This window comes from Lepidochelys kempii, chromosome 10, assembly GCF_965140265.1.
Source record: "Lepidochelys kempii isolate rLepKem1 chromosome 10, rLepKem1.hap2, whole genome shotgun sequence".
Taxonomy (NCBI): domain Eukaryota; kingdom Metazoa; phylum Chordata; order Testudines; family Cheloniidae; genus Lepidochelys; species Lepidochelys kempii.
In genome coordinates this window covers 44,112,316-44,133,542 of record NC_133265.1, presented here as the reverse complement: position 1 = coordinate 44,133,542, position 21,227 = coordinate 44,112,316, and the positions used below count along the sequence as shown (strand labels likewise).

At 39.8% G+C, this 21,227-nt stretch overlaps 1 protein-coding gene across 4 annotated transcripts in view; it reads right to left on the bottom strand.

Annotated features, from left to right (window-relative positions):
* Positions 1–21,227, bottom strand: part of MYO9A (myosin IXA) — a 464,628-nt gene that overhangs the window by 248,432 nt on the left and 194,969 nt on the right. For all 4 annotated transcript variants that reach the window (XM_073363174.1, XM_073363176.1, XM_073363175.1 and 1 more), the window contains 4 exons: positions 18,773–18,867; positions 11,496–11,558; positions 6,156–6,255; positions 2,651–2,707 (listed from right to left, as the gene is read on the bottom strand). In XM_073363174.1, coding sequence (XP_073219275.1) covers positions 2,651–2,707; positions 6,156–6,255; positions 11,496–11,558; positions 18,773–18,867 — 315 coding nt within the window. The remainder of the gene's footprint in view (positions 1–2,650; positions 2,708–6,155; positions 6,256–11,495; positions 11,559–18,772; positions 18,868–21,227) is intronic.

Sequence of the window (21,227 nt, the reverse complement as noted above, 5' to 3'; positions counted from 1 at the left end):
CTTGCAAATATTCTCCATATTCGGTACCAGGGTCAAACCTTAACTGCTGAAGAGGAGTTGTTGGCTGTGATATGGACATCCAGCAATCATCCCTCCATAATGCCAATTATAATAAACTTCAGAGCTAAGGGTGAACCATTCAAGAAATATATGTTTGCTGATGTTTTAAAGAAAGTCACACCAGTGAACTGGTGGAAGTCACTTAAGAACTTGGATTCAGAGACTGTAGAAGTGATCATCTCACTTGTAACCTTCTGCCAGTGTAGAAAGAATATTTTCTTCCTTTGGTCTAATTCATTCCAAATTGAGAAATCGTTTGGGACCTGAAAAAGCAGGAAAACTTGTTTTTCTTTCCCAGATTATGAACAAACAGGAAAATGAAGGTGAAGACAACTGAGTTAGCTGCAGAAGCCAATATTTTAAGTTTCTCATGTTGACCTGGCTGACATAGTCAATTTAATTTGGGGTATTTTTTAAGAAATATTTCATTTAACTAATTTAGTTAAAAACAATTTTAACAAAAACAAACCTGATTTTAAAAAACTTGAATGTTTAACTAAATTCAAAAATTCATATGCTTGTTTTGTTAAAACATTATATGTTTGCTGTTGAAGAAAAAAAATCCAGAATACAGAATGCTGTTGTTTTAGTTAAATAAAAAGATTTAAATGCCTGGTGATGTTCTCCTCCTAATACAGCACAGCAAGAATATCCTCCAAATATTAATGATTAACCTGTTGAATTGGAGATAGTTCATCTCCCAATGACTTTATAAATATCTGCTTCAATTACCTTTGGTAAATGAAACCAAACTATCATTCATTTTCTGATATAGCTGTAAAACTAATCTGAAAAGTTTTCAAAATAAATCACTTCAAAAATGTATAGCATGTACCTTCTAAAAAAGAAACCTACATCTACCTTGGAGTTGTGAAGAACATGTATTAAGGTTATAACAACCAACAAGAATGCACTTTTATGTAGAAATCCATGATTAAATCGAGTCTTCCTAACTAGTGATTTAAATCATGATTTAAATCAATTTGATTTAAATCAAATCCACCCTGATTCTGTGTTGCCTCTCTGTTCATAAACCAATTTTTTTTTATCTCTGAGAAATTCACAAAGAAAAACCAAACATTCAGGACCACCCCACGCAATAAACAAAAAGGAACTTCACAGTCGAAGCATTATAGGTGATTTCATGGTCTACTAACCTGGTAGTACAAGTAAATAAATAGCCAAACCTCTCAAAATACCAGATTCAACAAACTAAAAAAATATTTACAGACTTTGCTGCTAAGAAATGGGCAAAGCAACTCTCTGCTAAGAAATGGGCAAAGCAACTCTCTGCTAAGAAATGGGCAAAGCAACTCTATTTTTCTTACATCATCCCAAGCTGGTTTTAGTAAAAAAAAAAAATCTGCACACCCTGATTAGCCTCTCTCAGATGTAAGGAAGATTTGTATTATCTACCTCCTATTACGTGGGTTTTTTTTAATACATCTGAAAAATGGATTACTACAATCCAAATTAGTTATTTGAAACTGTTAGTATATTAATCAGAGATTCCCCACCCCCAAAAGCACTGAATGATTCAATATTCAGTATTTTAAACTTTAGGTAATTATAACCTGTCCCTTTTGTGGGTCTGAGATTAAATATTCTCACTGATGAAAGTCTTACTTTTATTTTTGCCTATTTACCCATACAGTAAAAGGATATCCTTACAGATTACCTTTTATTCCTTAAGATTACCAAACTCTGTTAGTATAAAGCACATTGATAGCAATAACAACATGCAATTAGATTTACAAGCATGCTTTTTTAGGTTCAAGACAAAACTGACAAAAAAAGAACATGTACACATCATCTGCAGGCAACACAAACCAAAAGCACATCTCTAATCTGGGCCAGTGTCGCTTGACTGAATTGCAAGGGGGGGGGTGTAAAAAAGAGCTTCACGTTTCCTTTTTTGGTCATATGTATTTGGAAGGGTCTTGCTGTTAAGCTGTCTTTTCAGATAACACGACAAGAGAAACTATTTTAACCAAGGAACTGTTTTTATTCTAAATAATATTGGTGTCTCCATTTTCTCACATACATGGTGCAGTATTTTTATATAACAAATTGGATAGGAAATTCACTACTGCAGTCATTCTGAAGGAACATGGAGAACAAATCTTTCAGTGCCTGTTCAATTAAAAATCTCGGTTTGTTGTACTTTGAAATATCACTGAAAGGAGTAGTTTATTTTCACAAGAGAGAAATATAATTATTGCTATATCATGAAACCATAATTATACAATCTGCACAATGTATACAATGTCAACATATATGCACTATACTTAGGATAACATTATCATTAGATAATTGATACTTGGTTCAATTAGATGAGCATATTCAATCCAAATTAAGAGAGAAGGCTTAGTAAAGGAAAATGACCAAAAAAGGGACGGGGAAAAAAAAATATTTACACCTTCACCGGCTAAATATCTAAGCAACCGCACTCAGAAGAAAACCTATGGCTTTGGTGGTTCTATTTTAAATTAACTAATTTTTCTCTGTGTCTTGGTGTAGAATAAAGATTCAAATAAGCAAAGTAGCACCCTACACCAGCAACACAGAATGCATATGTACTTGTACTGACCGGCTCAGAGTCATAGTAATAATCATCCCAGCTCTGTCTGAGGGGTTTCTTTGTCATCTGAAAGCAAGGCAGATCAGGTTAAACAGCATCCAAGTCAAACGTAACTCTCTTCCCCAGGCCTTTGAGACAGGGCAGCAATGCAATTATATTACTTGCAAAGTCAGAATTCATTTTGCATGGAGTTATGAAATTTAAAATATGTAAGGAAGAATTTAGGTTTTAGGAATTATTTACCACATTTGTCAATATTTTGATCTCTACGTATGGTGTTTTAATAACATGTATAATGATAATTCTGCATGTTAACAAGGATAATATACTTCTAAGACAGATTTATCTAGGACTATTTTAAGTTGAGCCATGGGCTTACCTAGTGATCGTGATCTGCACAGCCATGCTGGAGAACAAGGTCTAGTTTCTACTCTCTTAAACCCTGTTCTGGGGAGCTACATATTTTGGTAAACAGTGATTCATATGACCAATCAAGGAACAGCACCAAGGGGCTTCTACGGAAGTGCCATCTAGTCTTTCTCAGCCAGAAAGACAGAGATGGGGTTAAAAAAGGTATAGCTCAGGTGGACAAAATATAAGGATTCTCAGGGCTAAAAAAAATAAGGCAGAACGTAGCCTTAGTGGGAAAACATTATGGCACAACTGTTTATATTGCAGTAATTAAACTAATTACAGATCCAGTCCTGCATGGTGTTGACTGCAGTAGGAGTGGTGGCCAGCCTGCACAGCTCAGGAAGTATTTAGCACCGTGCATGATTGGACCTTTAGCATTTCAACTGTAAATCTATTTGATAGGCCAAATAGCCTGACCTGAGCAGAAATTACAAATAAGGTTGTTTTATTAAAAAATATTTTTAAAAAAATTATTTCAGCTCTTTTCTTACACTGAAGGCTTGCTCAAATACCACACACTTTTTATAAAAACTGGAGGGGTTTAAACAATAGATGCTTTAATTCTCACTCTCAATATAAAATAGAATTTTGTTTTGTACACCTAAACGTGGACCACAGCGTTGGTGAAAATGGAAAGAAAAAAGTTTTACTTTGTTCCCTAATTTTTTTGTCTTTTCAGTGAACAGTAACTGACCATCCCTTTATCTCTTCTTATCCCTCTCTAATCTCTCTTTATTTTAGGTATTTCTAAGGCACCTTTAACAAATCCATTTAATTAGTATGAGACTGTTCAAAGGTAACTTAATATTTTTGCCTTTTCATGTTTCCATTTCCTCTTCCTCCTTATCTTTCATTGTCCGCACTGGATGTAGGCGATGGGAAGAATGTTGTTACTGCACTAATGGAAGGTACTGACATGAAATGACACACTTAACACTTCTAAAGAAAGCAATTTGTGTTGGTCCACATGGATAAAGCTCTCTTTCTCTAACAAATAGGCCTGGATACAATACAGTAATCACGTTAAAAACTCCAGACCGTCATCGTGATCCTCAGCTAAATCCAGAATCTGCTTTGAAGATGCACTGAGGGGCGCTTAGAAATTCTATGCGCCTCCAACCATCCTCAACAAACCATGATTTAGACTAAAACCAATGTTTTACTCTAAAACATGTCAACCCTCTCCTTATCTAGTACATTATACTACTTTGTTGTTGTTTTTTAAATACAGTTGACCTTTTTTACAACCTTGAAAAAATAAAGGAAACATAATAAAATCAGCTGTTTTTAAAACAAAATTAAGATTACGAAACAACCAAACAAAAAATTCATTTGAAAATTATCTTGGTCCTGCCATGCTTCAAAATTACACAACAGATGTTACATAAAGAACACACTATGTTCTCAGACATCTCCAATACTTACACAGTGTTTAAGAGCAAAAGCCTTAAACTCTATTAGTTCACTAGCTTATGTGAAATTCTTAATGTCTTTAAATATGGGTGGTAATCATTATTATTACATTGAATTGTAGCTTTAATATACTGCTTTAAAGGTTTTTAAAAGTTCTTACTTTCTGAAGAATTTAGCCCTCTTAAGGAGTCAACCTTTCACAATTTTAAGAAAGACTAAAAAGTTATTTGCAATGCACTGTGTTTACATAATTGAAGCTTTAACTTGTAATCTAAGAATGGCAAATTATTTACTGCTAGCCAATGAAAAAACATTTTTCTTTTAAATATATACTAAACTGTTCTCAGATCTATCATTCCAAAGTAAAAAAGGCATTTAATTTTAAAAATCCACATATAACATAACTAGGGATTCTTTATTTTTTAGTTTTATATTGCATGTGATTTCAACTTCATGAAATGAAAGACAAGCAAGGATGTGATGTGTTATTCCGTATTCTTTATGAAAACATGCTTGTGATATGAATATGACAGTTTCTGTAATTTCTAACTGGGGGGGCAAGAAGCACAGCTCCCTCCACATTGAGGGAGAGGACAAATTTTATTATATATCTTTGGGTCTGCACTCCCAGGGAGGTGAACATCTGAGTGCTGGAGCAAGTCTCTTAAGCTGAGTCTTCCCAGAGCTGATCTGCAGCTGGCTGTGTCCCTGCCTGTGTGTGTGTGTGTGTTAGAGGAGTTTTAAGAGCCTAGTTCAGCAAGATAGATTAAAGGGGGCCCATGCTGGCAGAACAGGTAGACTCAGTGGTATCTCAGGACATCAGGTGGCTTCCCAAGGGGTCCAACCCGTCACAAAGGGTTCCACATGTCCAAATCCCATTAACATTTATTGGAGCCAATACCTTTTTCCTCTTAACATACATTAATGGCAGAGGAGAACCGTGCACAGACCTGGTAAAAAGAACCTCTACAGGGCTATGCGTTGACTTTGTCCTGACCTAGCTTGAACTGCTTCCTGCTTATCCCTGTAAACTTTTCCCCTTCTCCCTACCTGCTGTAAGGGAGGCCAGCTTGCTGGACAAAGACCCGCTCATATAAATGTTGCAGTGGGCACAACATTTCTACTTCATAAATTTTCTGCAATGCAAACTGAACAGTCCCACAGAAATATCTCATTTGTTTGTGATTGATGGTTTCTACATTTTGTTTATATTAGGCTTGTTACATTGTTAAAGTACAAAAGTCATGCTATCAGGCAGCCAATCCATAAAGCTACAGAATTATGACATCATCATGCAATCTGTTATATCCTACAGGCCCACAGCTAACAAGTGGACACATCTCTAGCTAAACAGACCTAGGTAGAAGACAGATAATTATTAACAATGGCTTATATTTTTATTCTTCTGTACTCCACTTAAGCTTTCAAATAGCATCAAAATCATTGCCCTTCTCAATAGCTGAAGTGCCAACACTGATGAATTTTTCATCATGAAACCCTGAACGCAAAGGCCACAGACAATAAATTTCACCTCTCAGCTTATTTTCTTTATTAGCATTAAGTCAAATCAATAGAGAAGAAGTATGTCATCAGGAAAGAACGGTCCAGCATTCTAGAGATATATACATTCTGCAACCCCTTTTTATAAAACGCTGTCACATCCCCAAAGCTGCCTGTTTATTCCCACCTGATTGAGGTAATGATACTCCTCGGGTTGTTTAAGATGGAATGCTGATCTTTCTTCCTCACTTGCTCCTGCCAGAAGGTAATAAAATACATGGTAGTTCCTGGTAACAAATAAAAATTATGTTAAACTTGAAAATCAATATCAGCATTGTACATATACTTCTGTGTTCACGCTAAGAACCTGATTTTCAAAGTTGTGGAACTGCAGCTGCACATGCAATTGAGCATACAAATTGAGACTGGGATTTTCAAAGGCATAAAGGGTAGTAGGTACCCAATATCCATTGACTTTCAAATGAGATTAGGGACCTCACTTCTTTAGCTGACTTTTAACATTCCAGACATTAATACCAAGAGCATGTGCAAATGGCCAGTTCAATGTATAATTGGCTAATGTGTGTGCAAACACCCAATCTGTACTCAGGTCCCCCTGGGAAGCAGGCAGTGGCACAATCGCATCTGTGTCCAGTACCGGGTTTACAATGGCATCAATGGTGCCGGGCCCACACTCAGAAAGGGCCCGCCTCCCGACTGTGGCCGTGGCCTCCACTCCGCCCTCATTCTGTCCTGAGACCCAGCCACCACTTGTCCTCTTAAACCTCCACCCCAAAGCCCCGCCCCCAGCCAGCCTCTTCCCCCCCAAGGCTCTGCCCACTGCTCACTACTCTACACCCCCTCCTCCCACCTGGCTCCAGTAGCTCTGGTTTTCTAATTAACCCCTTCTGGGACAACCCTGGTAAAGCAAAGGATACATCCTGGTAAAGCAAAGGATATAGACTGAAAGGAATTTCTTATCCATACATACCTTACTCTCAGCTAAGGCTAAGATTTTGTCATGGTTATTTTTAGTAAAAGTCAAAGACAGTAAACAAAAATTCTGGCCATTAAACAAAAGTTCACGGAAGCCATGACCTATCTGTGACTTTTGCTGCTGTGGCTCCATGGTTTCCTCTGCCATCATGGTGGCTAGAAGCTACAGGGCGGGCCGCCCCTCCGCCCATGCCAGCTGGGAACTTCAGGATGACCATATTTCCCAAAGAGAAAACAGGACACCCCAGTTGCTCGCCCGACACCCCCCGTGAGGCTGTCACCCGTCATTGGAACTCTGAGGAGGGTCCCCTCAGGAGGCTGTTGCTGGAACCCTGCAGGGGGCCCCCTGAGGAGGCTGTCACCCATTGTTGGAAACCTGTTGGGGCCCCACTGGCGGCCAGGAGCTGAAGCCAAAAATGTCACAGAGGTCTGTGGAAGTCACAAATTCCGTGACATAAACGTAGCTTTACTCTTACACAGTATGACCTCACCACCCTTATGAGTCCTGGGTTTGGGCTGAGTGCTTCAGCCTGGTAGCCCTTTGGACCTTCTTGGCAATCTTGCTTCTGGCAGCAGAATGACCCACTTTGCTTAGAAAGCATTCCTCTTTTCTTTTTTTTTTGCTGCCCATGCACTTCCACTGAGGAATAACTAAGGTCTAAGATTTCTTGGAAACTGTTCGCAGACCTCCCCAAATAATTTTTGACTACCAAAGACAGTCTAGTGCTAGATGAATCCTGACATCTCTATACTCTTGCCAAGTTCAGAGCCATAGATTTCTACTGGCTACTACAGACCAGAAAAGAGTCTGGGAACAAAAATGAGTGACTTGACAAGATGCATTCTAAATGAACAACAAGACGACCTGTAGAACTTCTAATTTATTTTAGAAAGATTTAGTCTTCAGTCTTTGACAGGAGAGTGAGCTGCAAAATGGAGGAAAATTACTAAGTGGTTTCGGTGCTTACCTGTTATGTACAAGGAAGTCTTGGGAACCTAAATGTTCTGCCTTGATTCCAGCAAGAAGGTATGACTTTCTTGCCAGTATGAACTTGGGCTGGTGTATGAACTGTGTATCAGAATTGTATTAACTTGCCCTTTTTCCTCTGAGATCTTAAAGAGGTGATGAGCAGCTCACCCTCTTCAGGATCCTCTGCTGCAGAGTTTCACCAGACTGAGGATGTCATTGCAGTCATTGCTTTTGTTCAGCATATATATATATATATATATATGAGAGACTGAAAGATGTCAAAGGGCTCTATGAGCGAAGATGCCACTAATATGCTGATGAGCCCCTCCTCTATGCCTCTTTTTCACTTGGTATAATTAGTATAGTAACTCAGATGTCCCAGTACTTGCATGAAAGAGATATGAGAGAAAAGCAACTAGCTCACAAAGCAGAGGCCATACTAGTTGACAGAGAAACACTTTGCAGAACTGGTAGAATGTGTAACTACCCCAATCAAATGAGAGCAACACCACCCCATTAGTCAAGGTAGTGCACAAACTTGGAGTCCTCTACATTATAGCTCGACTTGGCCTTCAAGTTAGCAGCAATGGCCAAGCAACTATTCCAAGAATGGGTGACCAGATATCACCCCTTTACGAGTTCTAGGGAGTCCTTATCCAACAGAGATCTCTAAACTCTAAACCTTGCAACAGCAGCAACATTCAATGGACAGACTGACAGAGAGCACTTAGGAAGTATCTCTCCACAACCAGGGCAGAACCTTCTTGGTGGAGGGTCCAGGATTGTGGAGCCAGCTTCTGCCGGAAATTAGGATGCAGCTGAAACTTACCATCTTCAGAATGTGTTGCATGAGGCATGTTTTCATGCTTGGATACATATAAAGGATATCTGTCATACACCTAGTAAAGTCCCTTATAAAAGGAGGCTATGAAGGAGAAAAGGGAAAACCTTCTGCCTGATTGTTGCCTTGCACCATGTGTAGTCATTTACACCAGTACAAAGTGAACATAAAGTGAGTGCAAAAAAAAGCTACTAAATCAGAACAGTTTACACCACTTCACACTGATATTAATGATGGCACAAAGCTCAGAGTAACAGAGAATTAGACCCTTCGTCCCACTTAGTACACTCATTGTCCAAGAATAAATTTATGAAAGAGCTTAGGAACATGTGTAATAGTAATACATTAGGCGAGATCCCAAATTGTCAACATTCTTCCTTACAAAGTGGTAAACAGGGCAAGAACTCTGCCACTGTGGCTCTGCAGAAGGGGATTTGAAATCCTCTTATTTCACTTTGATATCAAACACATCCTAAATGCTTGAAATACACTATTAATGTTAAAAGAGCTGAAATGGCTAAGATGACAATTACTTTTACTTAAGCATGACTTCACAACAGAAGAGTATTGACAGCACAGTACTATATCTAAAATTAAGAATTCTGCTCTTCAGGAGTCTTATCAAAAGTTTTCCTGAGGGGGAAAAAGATGAAGTCATAACAACCTCGATTAGATTTTTCAAGTTTCAGTGTGCATGCAATTTAACCTTGAGAGCAGTACATTAGCATTATAACAATGGATGTACCAATTCCACATGGATGAGACTCAGACTGCAAAACTATTTAGGTTTCCTCCTTCATCTAACTTAATAGGATAATTTTCGCACCAAGAGCATCTTATTTATTACACCAAAGGACACGTATTAATGTAAAACTAATTAATGTAAAACTGTACAAGAACAACAGTCTCAAGTTATGTCCACACTGCAATAAAACACTCTTAGCTGGACCTTGTCAGCTGACTCAGACTCAAGAGGGTTGGCCTGTGGGGCTATAAAACTGCAATACTGACGTTTGGGCACTGGCTGGAGCTAGGCTCTGGGATTCCGCAAGGCAGAAGGGTCCCACAGCCAGGGCTCCAGTCCAAGCCCAAACTTCTACACAGCAATTTTATAGCCCTGGAGCCCAACTCAGCTGATACGGGCCAGACATGGATGTTTTATTGCACTGTAGACATGCCCTCAAAGAGCAACACAGAAGAAAGTGCCAGTAGTTGACATAATCAATAGAAGATAATGTTTGACTTTCTCTACCCCCTAATAAGGGCCATGTGGGGTTTGTAGTTTTTTTATTTGTTTTTTGGAATAAACTATGAGACAGTGGAAAATTTGTTTAAAATAGAGGAAATAATTAATCACTGAAATTAAAAGAGAAGTCTGCAATAGGGAAATAAAAGGCCATAAGAAGGCAAAATAAATCATTTTCATTATTAATTATTAGGATCACCATTGTGGCTTGGAGCCCTAGTCCATTATGCAAGGTGCTGCTCAAAGAGCAAAAAGACAGCCCATGCCCCAAAATTAAGTTTTAAATAGATTACAAATAAATCAGAAGTCACATAATAACCATGCTATAACATTTGATTTATCCATTAGTCACAAAGACAGTGGAAAATATAACACAGGGACTAGGTGAGCCATTTCCAGCACAAATCCAGGTTTTCTCACCCCCCGACCCCCATACACACACAAACTCACTCTCCTGGTGGTAATAGCTCATCCAAACTGACCACTCTCCTTACAATGTGTATGATAATCAAGGTGGGCCATTTCCCGGGGGGGGTGGGGTGCGGAGGGTGAGAAAACCTGGATTTGTGCTGGAAATGGCCCAACTTGATTATCATACACATTGTAAGGAGAGTGATCACTTTAAATAAGCTATTACCAGCAGGAGAGTGGGGTGGGAGGAGGTATTGTTTCATGGTCTCTGTGTATATAATGTCTTCTGCAGTTTCCACAGTATGCATCCGATGAAGTGAGCTGTAGCTCACGAAAGCTTATGCTCAAATAAATTGGTTAGTCTCTAAGGTGCCACAAGTACTCCTTTTCTTTTTGCGAACACAGGGACTGTAAGGATGAAATGGAGAGCTGGATTTTCCTCCCTTCTAGACTTCACTCCCCAAATGAAATTTGCTATTAAACAAATACTGCAAAACAGGTTTGGCCAGGTCTACACTCAAAAGTTAGGTCGACTCAGGCTGTGAAAAATCCACACCTCTAAGCAAGAGAGTTAAGCTGACCTAACCCTCAATGTAGATAGGGCTATGTCAACCAAAGAATTCTCCAGTTGACCTAGCTGCTGCCACTTGGGGAGGTGGATTACCTGTCCTACACGAATAGGAGAACACCACCAATCGCTGTAGTGAGTGTCTACATACTACAGCAGTACAACTGCAGTATTGTAGCTGTGCCACTGTAGAATTTCAAGTGTAGACAAGCCCTTAGCTTAACTGAATTAAAGCCATTTTAATTCTGAATGAGTGTTCACGCAGGGGTTTAATGCACTTTAACTAATTCACGTTTTACAAATTAACTTTCCTGAATGTCACTGTGTAGATAAACCCTAAGTAGCTTGCCTGCAAATTGATTAGCAATACATACTTAGAATGGTGAAATGGATATCCTAGAGTCCAGTGAAAATAGGATATTAAAACTGTCATGCACCGAATAAATAGATCATTAAAAATATACGGATATACATAAGTAAAAAACAGGCTCCTACCGTTCATTGTGTTCCTGATAGACTAGCCTGGATTTCTCCAGTAAATACTTTTCAACATAAGCTCTGGAAGAAAAAAAAAGTCAGTCATTCATCCATCCAATGTTCAGCTTAAATGGAGAACTTTATTGTGATTTTTTTACTATACAGAAAAGATACATTTATATTTCATTCTTATTTCATTTAGTTATATAAATTTCCTCCTAGGCAGAACAAGCCCAAAATTATGTTTGACTTTTGAGGGTTTAGTGTGATATGAAGCCAGAACTAACATCTATACAAAATCTCTGATGAGTTAACCTATGGGCAAGGCGTGTACAGGGAAACCTTGACAGAAACTAAAGAATCTAAGATACCTATTAAACCTAAATTCAGCAAGATAAAATTGACTGACTAACCCTCTACATCCCAAACTGAGATCAGAGCCCATTTAGGTCCTGATCCCGCAATGAAATCCATCTGCCCATCGAGATTTCATTGCAAGTTCAGGTCTACATTTTAAAGCCCTCCTATATTATGGTCACTCCAGTCATTCACATCTAACTATATATTCAAGTATTTTGCTGAATAGGGGTCTTCTGTTGGTGCTAAATATCTTGCTACTAAGCCTCTCAAGTTTACAAGCTCTTCTTGTTTTGGCAATTAAACATATGCGATTCTTTAACCAAATATCGGACAGTGATTTTCAGAACTGTGTGCAAGTTGTTTGCACATCAAATGTACATGTGTAAATGCAATTAGAAACATCAGAAATTGTAATCTCTGAGGCAGGGCTATACTACTGTGGTTGTACAGTGGCTACACAATAGGTGCCCATTGTTGGGTGGCTCTTAGGCACCACCATAATAAACATGATTGATAAACAAACAGCATGTATAAGACAGACACAAATTTTGCACAGGTTCTGAAAGCTTGGCTCTAGACATCTATTAAATCTATTTTTTTAAAATAGAGTTAGGAAATTATATAAAAACATTTGAGAGAGGTTCATGGAAAAACAATATTTCATACTACAACAAAGGCAGCTAATTATTTTTTCAAACACTATTACTGTGCTTGGGGCAGCACCCAAGGAGCTTACAAAGAAGTGTAGAAACGTAATATACCAGATGGCCAGAGACAGAGAAGTACAATTTCTAAGGGAAGCAAGAGGTTTCCTCCTACTTTTTCGTAGTTGGATTATACTAAAAATGGGTGTTACTTACCTATAACTGGAGGTTCTTGAAGATGTGTGGTCTAGGGTGACCAGATGTCCCTATTTTATAGGGACAGTCCCGATATTTGTGGCATTTTCTTCTATAGGCACCTATTACCTCCCACCCCCGTCCCGATTTTTCACACTTGCTGTCTGGGTCACCCTAGTGTGGTCCCTATCTGTAGTCCACACATAGGATACACATGCACACCATGTGCCTGAGTCCGGAATTTTTCACAGACAGTGTCCATTGGCCTGCACACACGTCATAGCTCTCATGCTCTGAGCAGAGGGCATAAGCGGTGGTGCGGACCGACATCTTTCCAGTTTCCCATTCTTACCTCAGTTCTAACAATCCCCAGCAGAGGGGGTGGAGGGTCGATAGTGGAATACAGATAGGGACCATATACCTCAAAGAACCCTTCAGTTATAGGTAAGCAACCTCAATTTTTTCTTTGAGAGATAATCCCATGCATATTATGCATGTGGGAGATTAACAAGCAGTAATCAGACATGGGATGGACACAGAAGTGACAGCTGAATGTAATACTGCTGTCCCCACAGCTGTATCAGTTGCTGTTGACTACACCAGAGCATGAAGATATGCAAAGACCTCCAAGTAGCTGCCCTAAGTATCTTTAGGAGGAGTACATGTCTTAGCGAGGCAGCAGAAGAAGTTTGCCGTCTAGTTGAATGAGCTCACACACATACTCCGGAGAGGGAAGATGAGCTAATTGGTAACAAAGGGCAATACAACCCAAGATTCATTTTGAAAGTCTCTGTACCAATATATCCCGATCCCTTGATTGCTCTGCTATGGAAATAGTTTAGGTGTCTTACTAACATACTTTGTTCTTTGTAGATAAAAGGCTTAGCCCTTTGGAAGTCTAGAGAATACAGCCATTTCTCTTCATCTGAGGAAAAAATACTGGTAGGTAGATTACTTGACTCATTTGAAACTCAAACTACTTTAGGAACAAATCTAGGGTGGGGTTGTAATGAGACCTTTTCTTTATAGAGGGTAGTATATGGTGAGTCTGCCACGAGTGCTCGGAGCTAACTGACTCTTCTGACTGACGTTGTGGCTATTAGAAAGTCCACCTTCCTGGACAAATGGGCCAGAACACATGTGGCCAGGCTTAAAGGGGAAGAGGTTAGGGAGCAATGATAAAACAAAATTGAGGTCCCAATGAGGTGCAATCTTCACCAGTGATGGAAAGTATATGAGAATCCCCTTCATTAATCTAGTTGTGACAGGATGAGTGAATATTGTACGGTTATCCACCGGAGGATGGAAACCACTGATCACTGCTAAATGTACTCACAGAGAACTGAGTGCAAGACCCAATGATTTAAGGGTAAGTAGAAATTCTAAAATAGCAGGGATCCTGGCAGATTTTGGATACAAATTGAATAGGTGAGCCAAACAGGAGAAATGCTTCTATTTTGCTGAGTAACAGCTTCTCGTAGAGTCTCTTCTGCTTTGGTTAAGGATGAATTGCACCTTTAAGAACATAAGTGCTCTATTTCCGATGTCCATTCAAATACTAGGCCCTGAGTTGCAGCGGCCCAGAGTGAGGTGCTTGAACCTTCCAGGTAATGTGGGGATGTTTGTGGGTGAACTGAGAGCTTCAGCAGATCCATAAACCAGAACAGTTGAGTACTATCAGGATGACCTGAGCTCTGTCTTGGTGGATCTTCCATAGAACTTGTAGTACTAATGAGTTGGGAGGGAAGACATACCCCAGGTGATTCCTTCCATGACATTAGGAGAGGCATCTACCACTGAGACCTTGACCAAGGCTGCTCTGTAGCAGCACAGAGGAAGTTTCCTTTTCTCCCACAAGACATTCCCCATTGGAGGAAGATATTGTTGAAAACCAAATTATGAACCTCCTATTCACAATTCATGGCAAAATGTCTGCTCAGGCTGTCAGCTAGGTAGTTCTGCACCCCTCGTAAATATGCTGCTGATAGGGTTATGTGATGGCTGATGCACCCACTGCAGAGAGCAACTACCTTATGCAAAAAGGGAGAGATAACTTGCTCCCCTCCGCTTGTTTATATAAAACACCATTGTCGTGTTGTCCGACATTATTTGGACACAACTGGATTGGATGAGTCGGAGGAAGGCATTGCAGACTCAAGGGACCGCCCTGAGTTCTGGTAAATTGACATGTATTCTGGACTCCAGACACCTTATGTCATATGATCACCCTCATGTGAGTGCCCCAAACCAAGCTGGTAACAATGGTTGCATCAGGAGTCAGTATTAGGAAAGGGATCCCTACCTGAACCATTCTCCAGTTTTGTCCACCAGGGGAAAGGATCTAAAACTTTGGTGGAATGGCTTTGCAATTTATGTTGCCTTTCTCTGGTGAGCACACAGAGAAAAGTCAGTCTGTAGGCAGCAAAGATGAAACTTGACAAACAGCATCATGCGTGCCATGTGTTTGAGGAGGGAAAGGAAAGTTTTGTTTAACGTCCTGGGTCTGATGTATGAGCGTGCTCATGGCCTGAAACCCCTTGAAAAGTAGATACATTCCTGCTATAGTTGAGTCCAACATCATCCCTTGTGACAGAATACACCCCTGCAGTCATATCCTACACACTATTGTAATAACCTTTATACAAAGTATGCCTTCTAAGGTATCATTTGAAAATTCTTAATTTTCTGGTTGGTGTTGTCCCAGTAAAATGCATGAGACAACATTGTATGTGAAATTAATAACACCATACAGGGAAATCTTATAACACATGTTCCAAACCTCCCAGCCCTGCACAAGCAAAAGCTGGCAAACAGGTCTGTCCTAAACAAAGGAATGTGTGCTTTGCTTAATTTGCATTAAAGCAGTAAACAGAGTCATCAAATAGGAAGGGAAGACAAAGGAAGGGTTATAATCACGAATCTCTCCCCATAATAATGGAAATAACCCCCTTAGACAGAGTATCTGCCACGTCCACTGCAGCTTGGAGGAAAGTTTTGGGCACTAATCTGCCCTCATCCTAATCTAAGGCCTGGAAGGGGCCCTATCCACCTCAGGGAGCTTGTCCTTAAATTCCAAAATCTTATTAGTAAAATCTTATTTGGCCAAGAAGGCAGGATAATTTGAAATCCTGAACTGAAGGGAGGTGGAAGAGAAGACCTTTTTCCCTAAAAGGACACAAGCAACTCAACCTTTATGGAAGTAGCCTTTAGGTCCTGTTGCTTGGACCATGCTGTGGCCACCTTCAGCACCAAGAGTTCGGCGGTGGATGAGAGAACCCTCCTCTCCTCCCCCCTCTCCCCCCGATGAAACAAAGCAGCACTTCTCATCCCTCTTAGGGGTGGGAGCACAAGAAGCAGGAGTGTGCCAAACTGTTTTTGCTGGGTCCATGCTGGCCTCATTAATGGGGAGGGCCACTCCAATGGGACCGGAAGATTGTAAAATGTCTAGTAAACTGTGCTGAGGCTCCTGGACTTCCTCAAGCTGAATCTGTAGCTCTGAACTCACCTGTGCACAAGCTCTTGATATTGTTTAAAGTCATCTGATGGAGACTGAGAACGTGGAGTAACCACCTCACCCAGTGAAGACAATGAGCTTGGCTCTTGAAACTGTCAGAATCAGTTCATCTTCCACTTCTGAATATTCTGATGGGGCTGATTGTGGGTGTCTGGGCAATGGCAAATAGGACTCCTGAACTGATTCCAGGTGTCTAGTGTAGGGTTCCCATGGCCCCCAATGTTGTCAGTTCGAAGGATCAAATGGCAGAGGAGGACCACATGGCATAGGGTACTACCTGTCTCTTGGGCAATCATATATGGTGGGAGGTCAGAACCCTGATCTTTGGGGACACTTGACTTATGCCACCACCATCCAATGCCACAGAGACTCCTGAGAGGCCTCAGACTCATCCAAAGAGAAAGACGGATACCTTATCTCATAGAGAACTGATAGTACTGATGTTTGCACGTCAAGGCTGGCAGGTGGGACAGGAAAAAGACCCTGCCTTGTCAGGATAGTCTCTTTCTCTGGTATAGCCATGTACTGGAATAGAGATGGTCCTGATAGGAGTGGTGAATGCAGATAAGAGCAAAGATGTCCTCTGGTGAGAGGTAACACTCTAATGACTCTGGGATACCAGAAGAGTCCATTGGCAGAGCTGTTGGAACCAGAGCTTCCCTGGTCATTGTGACAATAAGCTTGCCCCATGGGTGTCACTACTAGTACTGCATCAGCTCTGGAAGTGGATGGGAGCACGAAGAGCGATTTATCCCAAACCTTCACCATGAGAGCCACTGTCAGAACAGTCAGAAACATATCCTTGCATGCCTCCTTCTCCTGTCAGAAAATGTACTTGGGCCTAAGTCCTTAGCACCCATGTGCGCTAGCTCTCCCAACTTTAACGGGATCAGGGAGGGATCCATTCTCTTTGGGGCAGTTTTAGATGAAGATGGCTTGTCCTTATGTCTATGAAAGTGCCGTTTTCTCTCATGTGAAGACTTCTCCTTAGGCTTAACATCTTGGCTTCTGTTTCCGAGCTCGAGTTCAGAGAGGTGCTGCCTGCTTGGTGAAACCTATGTATAGGGGGCGGTCCCTGGCCCGCGTCTGACTGGGGATTCATCGCCTTCTCCATGAGATGTTTTCTGAGTCTCAGTTCCTGACACTCATGAGTTCTGGTGGAAAGTGTGGCAGATGCTGTACTTAGTAGAAATATGAGCCTCAAGGTAGTGTTGATGTTTGTCACTCACTGAAACGAAGCAAGGGCAGGAAACACTGCTTTTGAACCCCAGGACCCTGGGCATAATTCCAAACTTGGTGGGGTGGGGAGTGTCTCTGTGTGGGAAAGAAATGGGGTGGAGGGGGAACACTAACTACACTATCTGCCTGTGTAGACTAAACTACAAAAACTACTACAACTATTACAGTTAACTATATATAATATCTTACAGCAATGACGCAGTAAGAAAGAAGCTGAGGACACCAAAGATTCCAACTCAGACCATGCAATGGTAAGAAGGAACTAAAGAGGCGTCAGCCCACACCACCTTTTATGCCCTCGGTTTGGAGCACGGGAAGACCTACAGCACATATGTGAGCCAACGATACTGCTTGCAAAAAATTCTGGACTGAGTCACATGGTGCACATGTGTTTCTCACATGTGGAATACACCTAAGGACTATCACTCAAAGAAGAAATTGCTATTCTCAAAGCTGTACTCTTAATCAACAGATGCCACTAGTGCACAGCAAATAGGTGTCATGAAAAGGTGCTACATAAATTGATGGTGTAGTTAAGGAAGTGTCCATGTTTCTTTTAGCTTTATTCAAAATAAAAGGGGGAATTTATCCTTTTCCTCACACTGCAACCCTCTAATTATAATAGAGAAGGATGCTGGGTTTAATTTAAATGGATATTTTAAAATAGAAGAATCTCAACATTAAAAGAATAGATTTATTGCTGAACTGCTTGTTTAAAACAAAAATAAATAATAAAGAAAGTGAGCAAGTTGGGAGTGACGTGAAAAATTGCCTAAAAAGGTTGGAAAGCCGTGACTTGACTTTCAGATGTGTTGACTGCCCACAACGGTCTCTGAAATAAGTTGGAGCTGTGGATTCTCAGCCCCTCTGAAAATCAGGCAATAAAGTGTGACATTATTTTGCTGAGAAACAAAAACAAAACAATACAGTGATATAGTATGTACACAAAATGAATGATAAAACAAACCAATACATTTTCTTATAAGAATAAAGAGAAGGAATATGGTTACATTTTCATCACAAGGGTTTACTCATGCAATTCCCATAGACTAAATCCCTGAGAGTCATGAGGCTAAAAGGGGACACTGTTGAAAATGTACACTTAAGCTTTTTTACCAATAAACATCTGTTCATAACAGGTAAATTCTGCATATATCCCCACAGAAGTAGTTGTAAAATAAGAAAGCTGATTATATATAAAATAAAGTAGATAATGAACCTTGTAGGCCATATATTATATGGATATTTTCAGTCTGTTTACATTCCTGTTGTGCAGGTAAGAATATCACTACATACAATACACCCAGGTTCAAAACCCTAAACTGCTGCTGATTGCCACTTACCCTCGCACAGTGCCTGTTTCCTGGTAATTCACTTGAATAAACTTGCCAAAGCGACTTGAGTTGTTATTATGTGCTGTCTTTGCATTTCCAAAAGCCTGTCATAATAAAGAGAAGATGTTACCGTTGTGTTTCAGAAGATAGAAGCTGCATATAGCCTGCTTACATGCACATCACAGGCTTGCTTTTGGGACTTGGCTGTCATTGCACAAATGATGATAAAAACCTGGGGAAAGGTGGCTGAATGATTTAATAGATCTAATGCTTCTCACTGAACCTCAGAGAACCATGTTTACATCCAACTTAAGGTCTTAAGTAGAAAGGGCCGTATGACAGTTTCATACAACAAAACCATCATATGCCATTATAAACCTCTGCTGTGAGAAAAATCAATGCTCAGCTAGAATGAAACTGATTACTTTCCTAATGCCATAGAGATCAGTCCCAAAAGTATTGGCTGAAATCATTTAGAAGGTCCACACACAGATGTTTGCATGGATGCTTCCTAAAATACCCTTTGAATAAATAGGAATTCAGTTTCTGGATAGACTTTTACTCATACGCAATTCATTAGCAATAGTCTACACTAATCTATCACTATCTAGATTTTAAAAGTTAAGCTTTGTTATGCTTCTATTTTCCCTCTTAGGTTGCAAAATGCTTGACGTTACAGGACTTCACCTACATCTAGTGCATCTCTCCCACCTATTTTCGTGAAATACTGACATATTTACTGAAACATTAATTTGGTGATACATACTAACGAGAGTAGTTCTGGTTCAGTAAAGACTCCCCAGCCAATATGATCAGAAAACAAAGCTGTTTCTAACCAGTGCAGCTGTTCCCGAGTTATTAGGCCAGGGGGAACAGTAGAGTTGGCCTCTTGACTCTAGTAATGCAGGATTATCCTGACAAGCGAAGCTTGGAGTTAAACCATGACTGTTCAAAGCAAGAGGGAGCGGGATGAGTCTCAATAAATAGAAACAAATAATTCTCTGACTGCGAGTACTGGCTCAAAATCACATATTGCAACAAAACAATCCTCTTAAGTCTGCAGTTATCTTTTGCATATATTTTGGTTCTAATCAAATCACTGAAGCAAGAAACATGAATGCCAATTATGACATGAAGTATTAAATCCAGTAAGTCCACTATGAGGCTTATTTATTAAAGTTATAACTGGCTGATTTTTTTTTTCAAATGTGAACACATGGAAGATGTTAAAATTCAATTTGATCCATGTTAGTTTTCCACAGGTCACTAAAACAAAGTTCTACAATTACAGAAAACCATCAGAATAGCAAGTTGTGCTAGTATATACATGGGAATCAATTTTATGTGTGATCTGGTGAACACTTGCACACTGTGTTTCATAGATTCATAGACTCCACAGCCACAAGGGAACATTGTGATTACCTAGTCTGACCTCCTGTATAATACAAGCCATAGAATTTCCCAAAAAGAATTCCTAGAGTAGATCTTTTAGAAAAATACCCAGTGTGAGAGTGAGAGAATGAGAGTGAGTGCGAGAGAGTGAGAGGTCACCTCCCTCCTTTTACACACAAGGTCATCTTAGATTGCTCCAAACAGTCCTGACACAAAAATGACACCACTGCAGTATTTTGTATATACAGTCCCTTTAAAATGATCAAATGAAAGTTCCACATACATTTTCGCCTCAAAGAATAAAACACTGTATACATTTTCTACCTTTTCTACCAAATGCTGAAGCAACCAATCTCAGAATGCACAGAAGGTAACTTTACTTCCATCTCATGAATCAACAAGCTACTAATTTACTTTTTTAGGTTACTTGGTAACATAAGCTTAGATTTTCAAGGAATGCTCTTTTGGTTCAGAGCTGATCACTTCAATACAATCCTCTGCCAAGGTTTATGATTGAAACTAGTAAGAAAAATGTGTGAGATGAATAGCTATAAATGCAGGATTTTAAAACATTGCCTCAATGGCAAGTTGACTCAGTATTCCCTAACTTTCATTACCTTAAGCACTGTATTAAAAGCTATACCGTATCCAGCCTGCCTTGCAGTTCTAAATAAAACAATGGGATTTTTTTTTAGTCTAGAATTTGGGACAGAAAGAGAACTCCCACCTGAAATAAAGAAAATTGTGATTCTGAACATACTTTTCACTGGTGTAGATGGAAAAATCCGAAGACAAACTGAATTTTAAGAAGCATGCTAAACAAATACCACTACCCAAACAATCAGTGAAGGATGCTTTGAACAAGGACCGTAATAGAGAGGAGGGAGAGAAATGCATGTCTAATTAATGTTATGAGCAGCAGTGAGTTACACAATAATACACACTATTTCTTTTTGCAGCAGTTCATGAATCTACCAATGAATAGCTTTTCTTGTCTTTCTAAGAACATGTAGACCAGTGTTTGCTTGATGTAGTACAAACAGCAACACAAAAAGAGACAGCAACATGGTCT